This window comes from Bos mutus, chromosome 7, assembly GCF_027580195.1.
Source record: "Bos mutus isolate GX-2022 chromosome 7, NWIPB_WYAK_1.1, whole genome shotgun sequence".
Lineage (NCBI taxonomy): Eukaryota > Metazoa > Chordata > Mammalia > Artiodactyla > Bovidae > Bos > Bos mutus.
In genome coordinates, this window is record NC_091623.1 from 93,798,798 (window position 1) to 93,812,246 (window position 13,449).

Below are 13,449 nucleotides of genomic sequence, written 5' to 3' on the forward strand. Positions count from 1 at the left end.
GGGAGCTGATCTGGGATTAAAACTGGCTCTGGGTAAATTGCCCAAGTAGAGAACTCACACCTTTCCTGGACCCCACTGGAAGCTTCACAGCCAGGAAGCCCTGGCAACTCTGGGGCTTCACATTTTGAGGAAAAGGATGTGAGCCCCTCTGAGTGTGTGAGCCAACTGGAAATCTCTTTTCCAGATAGGATTTTGTATTAAATTGAGTATGGGTGTTTTTCTTCATGGCTTTTAATGGTGCTGAAATTTGATTAAATTCAGAAGGAGTGAGGCAGGCCAGGCTTTAAAGAGCAAATCACATAGGGAAAGGGAGTAAATTTCTGTGGTGAGAACGTGCCCCAGGAACTGTCCATAAAATGGTGGGCTGGTCTCAGCAACTCCAGACAACTTCCTGTATCCATCAGCATTAGAAACACAGCATGGACTTCCTTTACCTCAGTTCTCTTGTTTTTATTTCCAGAAAATTCCATTTCTCCCATAAAAAGAAAAAAAAAACTTGAAAGGTATTTTTTTTTTAAATCAAAGAAAAGTTGAATAAAGAAAAAAATCTGTCAAACACCAGCTTTAGGAAACTGTTAATTCCATCTAATTCATGTTGAGCCTAATTCAGGTAAGTCAATTCCTCTCTTTTTGAGGAGAGGTCTGAGGTCTGTTAGAATTCCTGGGAGGCATGTCTGGGGAAACTTTGGGACATATCTCAAAGTGTCGTTTTTTTTTCAGAGTATATGTCCATCAGTCAGCCTATGCTGTGAAAAGGTCCCTTCTATTCAGAACTGGTGATTTGGCCACTTCTTACCTAGTTTCTGGGTGCTTTGAATACTAAGGATTTGGAGACGGGCAGCACCTAGTCAGTGATTTTTATAAGAGGGACTTTGGGACCTCAAGAGTGAGTGGCACAAAATTCAGGAGGTGAATGCTCTTGTTTTCTAGAGCTTTCTCTACCCTCAGGCCTGTCTGACTGTTTTTTTGTTTTTTGTTTTTAATGATTTTATTTATTTATTTTTATTTTTCACTGCACTGGGTCTTCACTGCTTTTCTTGAGCTTTCTCCAGTTGCAGTGAGTGGGAACTACTTCTTCATTGTGGTTTGAAGGCTCCTCATTATGGTGGCTTCTCACTGTAGAGCACAGCCTCTAGAGTGAGGGCTCAGTAGTTGCGGTACACAGGCTTAGTTTCTCCACAGCATGTGGGATCTTCCTGGACCAGGACTTGAACCCATGTCTCCTGCATTGGTAGGTGGATTCCTATGTACTGTACCACCAGGGAAGTCCTGTCCGACTGTTTAGATGGCCTAGTTAGTATGTGCAAGCAAAGCATTTCAATTAATAAAAGTGTCCAGGAAACCTAAACTTGATTTTTATCTCCTCTATTCTATGTCTTGGCTTGCATAGTTTTTGTTTTTCCCTTCTCTGGGACTGATTCTTAAGGCTGTACTGCTTGGTAATACCTGTTTATATTGATACAGGAAGGAAGTGGTTAGATTAAGCCATTCGTTTCTTTATTTAACCTTTTATCCTCAGAGAAGATGGAAAAGTGGAGGACCAGAAGCTTAGATAACCTATCTGCTTTCATAGGTTTACATCAGTTGAAGTTTGAAAGGTCACTTTGACTCTGCCACACTGTCCTTCTGCCGTTCTTCCTACCATTCAGTCACCACTTTACAGATCCATGTATCCAGAATGAAAAGTTACACCAAATGAAAAGTTACATGCTTCTACTTCATTTCCAGCATTATGGTGGACAGTGGATGACAGAGATTTAGTAGTAATAACAATAAATCAGTAAAGTTATATATGGACCATTGTCTTTATGAATGCATATCCAGCTTGGTAGACAGAAATCTTTTGCAGGATTGTACAAATAAATGTAGGCTTGTACTCATACTGCATACTCTGATGGAGAGGTTAAGGAAGGCATCAACCTAGGTGGAGGGGTCAGAGAAGCTTTTTTACAGGAGATGATACTTGAAGGGGAAGACCTGAGAATTTGGAGTCACATGGGCCAAAGGGCTCCCAGGAGTGAAACACAGCTTGTGCAAAGGCTGAGGAGAAAGTGTGGTTAATTGGATTCTCTGAGAGGAAGCCAGTGTGTTTGGGATGCTGAGACCTGGGGGAGGGCCATGAGACAAAGCTGGAGCCAGACCATGCAGAGCTGTGTGGGCCATATTAGGGGCCAGGGTTATGCTTCTAAGAGCAGCTGGGTGCCATTGAATGATTTTAGGCAGAAAGGTGATGTGGTCTGGTTTTGTCAAGGTCATGGGGGCTGCAGGGTTGAGGGGAAGGGTTGAGGGCAGATTGGAGGGAGCCAGAGGAGGTGTGAGCCAAGGAGACCAGTTGGGAGGGCCTTGCAGCTGTCCTGGTAACAGATGGGTCCAGGACCAGGGTGGTGTGGTGAAGGCAGAGAGAACTAGATAAAATTAAGATGGCATTAGGCGGAAAAACTGAGGTGAATAATTTGGATGTGGGAGATAAGAAAGAAGGGAAGTGCTAAGGGTTAAGTTCATGATTTTATAGTAGCTTTCACTCTTTACCGTCACCTACATGCTTCTTCTTCTTCTTCTTTTTTTTTTTTTAAAGGCCAAGGAAAGCTTCATATGAGGTAACATGAGGTAACATGAAGTACCAAAAGCTTCAGAACAGGGCATTGAATGTTATGCTAAAATCCATGTGTATACCTGACCCACCAGCCTCCTCCTTTTAAACAATTTGACTGATCTTTAAAATATATTGCTGTTTTAAGCCCATTGTAGTAAAGCAGTCAGTTCCTGGATCTAACGTGTTTCCCTTTTCTCAGAGTTCATACCCTGGGCATGGTAAGCAGAGACCAAATAGTCTGCTAGACATCCTCCTCCTGCTTTGGCCCTAAGAATCTCCAGGTTGACTGAGAGTCAAGCTGCCTGTCCCATGTCCTTCTGTTCCCCATAAAACTTCGAGAAAATAGCTTTGTGTGACCCTGGCCCTTAACTTCCTCTAAAAACAGACAAATAATGCTTCAAAAGTTGACATGACAGTTAAGAGGATGACCCTTTTCTAACTTGGCAGGTCAGCCTGGGTGTTTGTGTGAGCTCTGTGAATATTCATTATCTGACAACTGTTTGGCCTGCCCTTTGTGTAAACCTGGGCAGAGCTGAACTCATGGCTGAGAGAGGAAGGTAAACCAGTCCAGGCCTTAGCTGCCAGACGGTGAGTGTCTGGCCCAGGAGGTACCGCCCCTGCAACAACTCATTGCCAGTCAAATTAAGGGAATAATGCAAGCCTAGTAGATATTTAATGAGAGATTATTTCTGGAGATTATAAGGATACAGCAATTGCAAATAAATCCCTGACCTTTTCTGAGCCTGGGCTCAGTAAAAGAGCTGAATCACCTGCTTGAAGGGATTAAGGACAGCCGCTTCCATCTGGCAGGCTGCTCAGACTTTTTCTGTTATTAGCAAACTCTGCTCAGTGGTGATGGTGTTCTAAACCTAATAGTGGGAACTGGATTTTCCAAATAGAAGATCTCAATTAACTTAGCTTATGTATCTGCTGGACAGTGATCAGGACTAATGATCTGATTATGGATTCACTGTAGTCCCTGTCACATCAGTGGTACTCAGTACATGTTAAATAGGAAAGAAATTGTTCATCATCAGTAACCTAATCACGATGTCAGCAGGAAACTCAGACTGGTGAGAATAGAATTCAAACCTGTGTATTTGTCTGTGTGTGTGTGTGTGTGTGTGTGTGTGCGCGCGCGAACCAGAGATAGAAAGATACAGGAAGTGCCAGGGTAGGGGTAGTGTAATAATTTATACCAGTTACAGTTTAGAGATTTACAACAGTGATAGTTGAAGTGTTTTTCATGAGTTCCTTATTAGGACTGTTGTTTGATATTAATTCCATTTCTTAACACAGTTTTGTTTATGGAACTGTAGTAATTATCATCAGTATACAGCTTGAACACATTAGAGGCTTATAGTGTTACCTTGAACTCTTAGCATTTGACTTGGTAATATATGAATTTGTTATATGCATTTGAACTTAGACAACTAATAAATACTAGTACTGTTATATGTGTAATGCCTTTATGTGTAACATCTGTGTAAGATTTATTTCATGAAAAGGGTTTTGCTGGTATAAAATGAATTGCAGAACCTCTAATTTTGGGAAAACCAAAGAAGGAATATTTACTCAGAGATTTTGGGTGAGGGGCATTTTTCTTTGCCATTTTCCAAAAGACATGAGTGTAATTAGTGTGGGTTAGTGGAATTTAAGTTTTTTTCTGAATATACTTGGGGGATAGCATTGTATTCTTTTCCGTTAGCTATTACCTACTTAAAGAAGGAGCCAACTTCCCACAGTTCCATGGGACAAGGTCAAGGCCTGATTTGTCTCTGCAGGGTTATATCTAGCTCTGTCCATATTTCTTCCCGTAGTTGGGCTAGTGGCTTTATGAGCATGTATCTTCTGGCCACTGGGGTCATCACTGTCTGCTGCCACGTTATTTCTAATTTTAACCATGTTCTTGGGGTAGGGAAGCAAAGTAGTCTTTGTCCAGAACAGAAGTTCCTCAATGCCTAGAACACGACCATGTTCACAAACCTAACCTTAAAATTTCCGAATTTGGAATCCATCTCAGCAACTCCCCAGAGCACTGTCCACAACTTCCGTTCTTTTTCTCCCAAACTTCCTTGACTATCATCCCTGTGCAAGAATCCTCCTAACCACCTCTCAAAAGGAGAACCGAAAGGCTTCAACTGACTATTGAATCATGTTATGGACATTTAGGAAGCATCCTTGGGTATAGAAAATAATTCCCCCTCTGACAAATACTTGCCAGTAGGCTCTATTCTGACTACTGTGTAAAGGAATGAACATTCTCCCCTGCACATGAAAAGGTGCCCAGCACCACTAGTCATTAGGGAAATGCAAGTAAAAACCGCAGTGAGATACCATTTCATGTCCAGAATGGCAGTAATTAAGAAGACAATAACAAATGTTGGTAAGGCCCTGGAGAACTTGGAACTTTCATATGTCACTGGTGGGAATGTGAAGTGGTTCAGCACTTTTAGAAAGCAGTTTGGCATTTCTTCAAAAAGTTAAGCATAGAGTTACCATATAACCTAGCACTTCTAACCTTGGGCACATAATGAACAGAAATGAAAATATATGTTCACACAAAGATTTGTACACCAGTGTGTTCCTAGTAGCATTATTCATTATAGTCAAAAAGCAGAAATGGTAACTGATGAATGGATAAATGAAATGTGGTGTATCCAGGCAATGAAATGTTATTTAGTCATAAAATGGAGTAAAGTGTATTGATGCTGCATTGTAGAAAAATCATTGTAGAAAAAGCATTAAACTAAGTGAAAGAAACTAAATACAAAAGACCACATATTATATTATTGCTTGTACATGAAATGTCCAGAATAGGCAAATCTATAGAAACAGAAGATAGATTTCTGGTTTCTAGGAGCTGAGGGAAGAGAGAAATAGAGAGTTACTGTTAATGTGTATAAGGTTTTTCATGGGAGTATTGAAAATGTTATGTAGAGAATGGTGATTGGTTCATGACTTTGAAATATACTAGAAATTGAATTGTAAAACTTACAAATGAATTGTAAGTTTTAAATGAGTGAACACTACAGTATGTGAATTATATCTTAGTGAGTTATCATTTTTAAAAAAATCTTGCTTTGATTCCAGTAGATATTTAGACTATGTATTATGGTTTGTCATAAAATTTGAGAAAACTCAATGGTATGAGTTGAGCTTCATTTGGAAGAATGGTCCTTTTCTGAGTCAGAAAGCTATATACAACACAATGTGCAGAGTAAACACTCGGTTCATACTAGAAGAAACAAGGGCTTGAATTAGTAGACTGTAGCTTTAAGAGAATAAGAACAATGATTTGTATAGCAGGTGCTCTCCAGGAAGAAAAACATCATTTCCCCCCCTTCTCTGGTACTTTATTTACTATCCTAGAGATAGTAAGTATGTTTAATAATAAGTACCACAAAATGATATGTACACATGTAAGAGCTAAAGCTGGTTCTCTTTGGGAAGAGAAGTTTGGGGAAATTACTGTTCCTTTTTGGTTTGATTTGGGGAATTTTCAGTAATTTTTAAAGGATTTTTTTTTCTTCATTGGACCTATATTCAACCATATACATTAAAAATTGGAGAGATTCCATTTGGATGAGATCCAAGATGAGTTCAAGTTCTGCTCAGTTCTCGTATTTTACAAGTGTATTTCTTGCCCTGGGATGATGACAAATCATTTATAAATATTCACTTTCCTTCTTCCTTCCATTCCCTTCTCCACTCAGATCACTGGTTTGTATAACATCTTGTCCTGATATCCGAAGGAGGTCAAAGATTCTTAAAGATTACCATGCACATCTTATCATTGGGTAATCAGAGCATGGGAATGAATTTTGTTGGGTTTTCAGCCCTGTTGCCAGGTTGGCAGTTGGTTCTGCATTGTGGGAAAGTTGGTGCTACTTGTCATTTATTTTCTGAGTGACAAGAGGGTGTTTTGGAGCAAATGGAGAACCTGTCACTGCCTGCTGGTTTACCGCATAGAGGGTGGGTCTTCCACATTAGTGCTTTTCCCTTAGATACCTTCTTTGTCCTTGGCTGTTTTAATTTCCCCCCAGTCAGTTTTCCTTTTTTTCCCTTTTTCTAGTCATCTGAGCAGACTTTTATTCTTCCTTTTAACTCAGAGTCACTTTTTTTTTTTAATTTTTATTTTTCAGAGTCACTTTTTTTTTTTTAATTAATTTTATTCTATTCTCAAACTTTACATAATTGTATTAGTTCTGCCAAACATCAAAATGAATCCACCACGGGTATACACATGTTCCCCATCCTGAACCCCCCTCCCTCCTCCCTCCCCACACCATCCTTCTGGGTCGTCCCAGTGCACCAGCCCCAAGCATCCAGTATCGTGCATTGAACCTGGACTGGCATCTCGTTTCATACATGATATTTTACATGTTAGTCACTTTTAAGGCAGTTAAAGTTGTAATGGCTCTGGAGTGAGTCTCCCACATATTAGCTTTTCAGCTTTGGTCAAGATAGTTAGCTTTGCCAAATCTGTTTCTTCTTGTGTAATTTGGGGCTCATGATAGTACCAACCTAGAGGACTTGCTGGGATTAAACAAGGTGAGCTCTGTGAAGTACTTACTGACATTTATTGAGCATTTAATTTATGCTTTTTGAAGGAGACCAGCACACAGTTAGTCCTAAAGCTCCTGACAATAGCAAAACAAGTTAAAGTTTGCCTGGTTACTCCTTCAGCAAAGTACTCATCACTCTGTGCTGTGTTTCTTCTGCTGTTAATAGATGATAACCTTGCAGAGAGTTACCATGAGAATTAAATGAGATAATATGTGCAAAGCACTTTGAACTGTACCTGGCATATGGTAAGCTCTCCGTGAATGCTAGCAGTTTTAAATCTTGAATCATTCCTGTACTTTCAGTGGAAAAAAAGAAAAGAATCCTTAGCAACACCATGGGACTGAGTCATGCTGGGTTGGTCAAGCCCTGTTCCGGGGTTGGTATGTGTGCGGCCAGCAACTTGACTGCCTTCTTCTTCCTCTTTCAGCTGCACAGTTGGACAGCATTGGCTTCAGCATCATCAAGAAATGCATCCATGCTGTGGAAACCAGAGGTAAAATAGTTTAGCAGATGGCATTGTTCTTGGCAAAGGTCACACATCTGGTGAGGTGGCAGACCTGCGACCTGCTGTTTCCCAATCTCTAGTGACTCATTAACTCTCCAAATGCCACTGGCAGTGTGTTTCCACAGCTTGTGTTGTTCTGAAGCACAAGGGCTCTCAGCTGATTTGATTCATTTGGTGGCATTAACCTTTTCAGCTAATCAGAAGACTGTTTTAAATACATGCATATCAAATACATAGCATTATAAGGAATCTAGTTACTGATGTGTGGTAGTCACTCAGTCATGTCTGACTCTTTGTGGACCTATGGACTGTAGCCCACCAGGCTTCTCTGTCCAATGAATTCTCCAGGCAAGAATACTGGAGTGGGTTGTCATTCCCCTCTCCAGCAGATCTTCCCAACCCAGGGATCAAACCCAGGTCTCCCACATTGCAGGCAGATTCTTTACCATCTGAGCCACCAGGGAAGCTACTAAGGTTACTGAAATTCAGTTAAAATACTAAAAACCATGGTTGTGATATAATAATATATGTGATTCTTTGTTTACACATCAGGTTCCGGCAGTGGGTCTGATAGCTAGCATAATTCAGAAATAGTGATATTTCAAGATGTCAGTGACAGTTGTAACATATTAGGAAAATATCTTTGGTTTGCAACCAAGTTGCATGTACTGCTAAAGCTGTGATTTGTTGCTTATATTGTAGTGGAAGAAAATGTTTAATTTCAGTTATAGGTTAGTGGAAATAAAGTTGTGATTGTTTTCCTAAGTTGATAGACACCCTGAATTCTCTAGTGAGCCTCCAGATTAGGAATCCTGCCCAGGGCACTATCTAGGTAGGGAGAAAGGGTCAGGCCCCTGGTTTCCTGCAGTGGTGCTGAAGTCACACATTGACCTTTCCTGGGTCCATTGGGCAGCACTTTGAGGTCACAGAAGCTGATTTGTCAGTGGTCTCTGTCCCAGAGGAGATAGCTGCAGAGGAGATTCCTTCATTCTGGCAGTTTCAAGCTTTGAGTACGTTGTCTGTTATATTCCCGAGGAAAGCTGATTGTTGTCTTTCCACTGGATTTGATTTGAACCATTGTCAAAGATGGGAATCTTATTGATTTTCCAACCTCTCAACCCTCCAGCCCTTTTGCTGAGGAAGTTCTGTCTTCTAAAACAGGATCCTTGACTCTTACAAGTTTAGAAATACAAGTATTTTATTAAAGGCTATGAAGCATTGAGTAGAGGGGTAGGGAAAAAAAAAAAAAAAAAAAAAACTAACTAACCATATAAACTTCTACTCCTGTGCATCTAGTCCAATTCTTTCCAAAGTAATCATTATAATGTGTGCTATTTTTTTTTAAGTTTGCTTATTTCTGCTATACCTTCCTTTAATAAAGAGTTGCAAAGATGTGTAAAACATAGCCAGAGAATATAAAATAGAAGAAGGTGAGATTTCTCTAAATTGATCTTGAGGAAATAAGGTCATGGGCCAGGTTGAGTCATAAAGATGTTTATATAGTAGTGTTAAGGTAAGAAACAAAACAAAAAACAGAAATTGGCCAAATGTCTCAAAAATTGGTTAAACCAAGAATGTGCTACATCCTTGCAGTAAAACACTCTGAATCACTAAAAATGCAGTAGAAATATATTTATTGAAACCTAAGGTTTTTATTAATGTATATTACATGAAAAATGCAAGTTATGAACCAGCAACCAGCCTGTCCACTCTGAACCCATTCTGGGGACGGCAAGGAGAAGGATCATGCCTGCCTGGGCAACTTGTGTTGTGAGTGGCAGTTTCTGCTGTCCTTTGCTGTCTTCCTTGGATTTGTCTATTTTCCATAACTGCACTTTTGACACATTTAAAGTGTGTTACTAAGGTAATTTTTCAATAGGTGTTTTGATTTGCTTGTCATTTTAAAGGAATGAGAAATAAGAGGTACAGGGTTCAGTTCAGTTCAGTCACTCAGTCATGTCTGACTCTTTGTGACCCCATGGACTGCAGCACGCCAGGATTAACAAGGGTAAAAGTATAAAAATGGAGCCAAAAGTGAGCTCCCCTCCCCACCATGATGAAGTTCAAGTTCCTGCAGAGGTGGGCCAGCCTCTTTGTCTCTCAGTTTTCAGCCGCCAAAACTGAGAGCAACATCTCCTAATCATATAAACTCCTTCATAGTCTGTGTGATGACTGCAAACCCACAGCTCAATAGGGTGACTTTTTCTGATGTAAAATCAGAAAATATGTGCAGTGATTAGCAGAGGAAGAAGAGGGTCACCAATTGGTTTGATCTTTTAGCCTCCATCTCCTCATCCCCACCCCCTCTAAAATGAGAATGAATGTGGTATATTTTAACATCTAAAGAAGTTTTAACACAAAGAGGAAACAAGGACAGTGTGCGTTAAATGCCATTTTCGCATAAATGCTTGGGAGCAAGTGGGTTATGTCCCTACTGCGGTGCATGTATGTACACTCCACCACCATTGGTGGTGACCAGAGGTAAGTGAACAGACCTCTCATGCATGCTGAGGTTTGCCAATCATCCACTAGGAGCTGGAAGTTTGTGAAGCTCTAGGAAAGCACGGAGATAAAAGGAGTGGAGACACTACAGAAACGATAAGCCCTTCAAGCCACCACATCACTGAATAATGGCTCTGCTACTCAGTAACTTGAGGCCCATCCCTCAGGAGACCCAGGGTCTCCTAGCCCATGAACCATGCAGGATAATGTACATGCTTTTATAGTCCATTTGAGCTGTAAAATCTTACCATTCTGGACTACTTCTTTTATTAGTTACATTTCTATAAAGGCCTTGTTAAAAACACTGCAGAGTCAGCCTTTTCCCAAATTTCTTCCAGGAAATTTTGTTTTGGTCCCAAAGTAGTGGCCCTGATGAATACTCTATTCATTTGGTCCTATATTGTAGACTTACCGAGGTACTGGGGATATAGTGCTGAAGAAGATAGACTCACTGTACTTAAAGTTTACGTGATAATTGTGGGGGGAAAGCAAACAAGAAGTTGAATAATAAAGATGATTTCAGATACTGTTGACTACTATAAAGAAAAGAAAACTGGTTAAGGCAGCGGCGAATAGTATTGGTCATGGGATGTTTTTGATCAAAGAAATTGCATGTAAGCTGAGACCTTAGTGGTGAAAAGATCTGGGAGAAGAATGCTCCAGGTAGAGGGAATCCTGTGCAGAGGTTGTGGTTTGGGGGCATGAGCTTTGCATGTTGGAGTTACAGGAAGGCACACATGGCTGGAGGAGCATAAAGGTGTTTGATAAAGCAGTCAGAGGCGGGCTGTGCTCAACTGCGTAGGGCCTTACAGGCCATGGTCAATTTTGATTGTGATCCAAATGCAGTGGGAAGTCATTGGAAGATTTTAAGAAAAGAGATGATTTGAACTGACTGACACTTTGAAAAGCTCCTTTTGGGTACTAAGTGGAGGATGGCCATCAGGGGAATAAGCAGCAGCAGAAGACCAGTTGAGAAATGTCAGATATAATGGGCTTGGGACCAGCAGGAAAAAAGTCATTTCACCGTGTCATTCCACTTGGTCTGGATGTAAAGGATGCAGTGGTGATCTGATCCTTGCAGTTAAATGAACAAAGTACTGAGGCTGGGTAATTTTGGTTCTTTGTTTGCGTGTTTGAAGGTGAACCCCTTCTAGTCTATTTGCATGTTTCCTTGGGTTCAATAAAGGTGGTCAACTTTTTTCTTTATAAAGAAATTTGCACCACAGATGAATTACTTGTCTAATTTCTCAGCCTTAGCTGATAACATTGTTTAAAATATAAGATGCCCCAACACCTCAGTGTTTGTATTCTGTATGCAAAAATAGATTATAAAGTGTTTATCCTTGTCTGTAGTGTGAACTTATTTTATCGTTTCATTTTTGTCTTTTTAAATGAAAAAACTGGTTAAATATGACATATGGAGGCGTGTATATTTCACATCTTTCAAAACTCTTCAGATGCTACCTTGGTTTTGTGCCCCTGTAATGACTGAACTAACACAAGGGCTGAAGTGTGCAGCACACCCATGAAATCCTAGACAGCTGTACCAAATCCCACTCCTTCGCTAAGAGCAGAGCTGAGTGACAGGGAATTTTAATTAGAGAAGCTTTTAGAAGTCCTGAGAAAATGAAAAAAGTGCATTTGGCTGGGTTGGCCTGACTGGTGTTCTGACGTGCCTCTAATTAAATCTTCACTGTTTCTCTTCTCAGGGATCAATGAGCAAGGGCTCTACCGAATTGTGGGGGTCAATTCCAGAGTGCAGAAGCTGCTGAGCGTCTTGATGGGTGAGTGCAGGGGCTCTGCCAGGCAGTTCCCAAGGGTTGAAGGGGGAGCCTCCTGAGAAGGAATTCCCAGATATCAACTGCCCTACTCACCAGCGGTCATGGCCGCAGGCATTACTGGAGGAGATACTGAGTGGAACTAGACAAACGAAAAATGGCAGGTTCACAGTGGCACACCCTCTCTGTCTGTAGAGTTGGTTGCCACCAGTCCAAGTGGCGCTCCACTGCGCATGCGACTGCCGCACCCTACTCTGTCTTTAATAGCTCATGACACTCCCTTTGTCCTCTTTGAAGACCAGCATTTCATGGGGCACACCCATTTTCCCCAAGAAAGCTCATCCTTCTAGCCTGAAGAGAACTTCAGATCTCATGTTCCCGGTGACTGAGAAGGTGTCATCCTGTGACTTCCAGATAAATGTATAGAAGCAAAGAAGTCTGATCCTCTTTGCTTCTAGACTTCCACCTAGTCTCTGTCATTTGAGCAGCAGAACCTCCTTTGCAGCTGGCTGGTATAAATATAAAACCACTATCTCTAAATGTGCAGCATTTGAATCAAAAAGCCCTGAGCCAATGAGCCAAATTTGCCTAGGCTGCAGATTTCCTGTATTTTTAGATATGAATGCAGGCAGCCTCGGTGAGTCACATGGCTCTAAATGGCAAACGGATCAGATTTCACAGATTGGTGGCTCTTACACCTCCCCATGGAAGTCCAGCCATGCACTGTTAGAGATAGACTTGCTCAGGGTCCACGCTCAGTGTTTTGGGCTGGGACACTTCTCTTTGTTAGTACTTGTCATTTCATTTTGCCATCCCAGTTTCTGAAAATAATTTTTATGTGTAAAGAAAACTCTTCTTTCATATTTATCAGGAAAATTCTCTTTTCTTCTCACCTCTTTTAAGCAAAACTCTAATGTATGATAGCTGCTGTGAGATCTTTTGTTGGAAACTATGATTGTTTGTGAGGTACTCTTGCACTGAGAATCTAATTTTTGGTTCAGATTTGAGATATAGCTAGTGTTTTTGTGTTTTTTTTTTTAAACTGGACTTTTTATTTTGAGATAATTGTAGATTCACGTGCAGTTACAAGACATAAAATAGAGCGATCCTGGGTACTTTAACCCACTTTAATAGTAGATTATAATACAGTATCACAGCCAAGATATTGATGTGATCAAGATACAGAACAGGTCAGTCACCACAAGCATCCATTTTATGGCTGCCCTCATCTGCCTCACCTCCCACCTCACCCCCATCCTTAACTCCTGGCAACCACTAATCTGTTCTCTATTTCTGTGATTGTTGTCATTCTGAAGAAGGTGTTAGTCACTCAGTCGTATCCAACTCTTTGCATTCCCATGGACCATAGCCTGCCAGGCTCCTCTGTCCGTGGGATTCTCCAGGCAAGAATACTGGAGTGGGTAGCCATTCCCTTCTCCAGGGGATCTTCCAGACCCAGGCCTCCTGCATTGCCGGAAGATTCTTTACTGTCTGAGCCACCA

The 13,449-nt window shown here is 40.9% G+C and overlaps 1 protein-coding gene across 5 annotated transcripts in view; it reads left to right on the forward strand.

The window, feature by feature from the left end:
* ARHGAP26 (Rho GTPase activating protein 26) overlaps positions 1-13,449 on the forward strand; it is a 475,515-nt gene that overhangs the window by 284,863 nt on the left and 177,203 nt on the right. For all 5 annotated transcript variants that reach the window (XM_070374544.1, XM_005904294.3, XM_070374543.1 and 2 more), the window contains exons 13-14: positions 7,590-7,655; positions 11,879-11,953. In XM_070374544.1, coding sequence (XP_070230645.1) covers positions 7,590-7,655; positions 11,879-11,953 — 141 coding nt within the window. The remainder of the gene's footprint in view (positions 1-7,589; positions 7,656-11,878; positions 11,954-13,449) is intronic.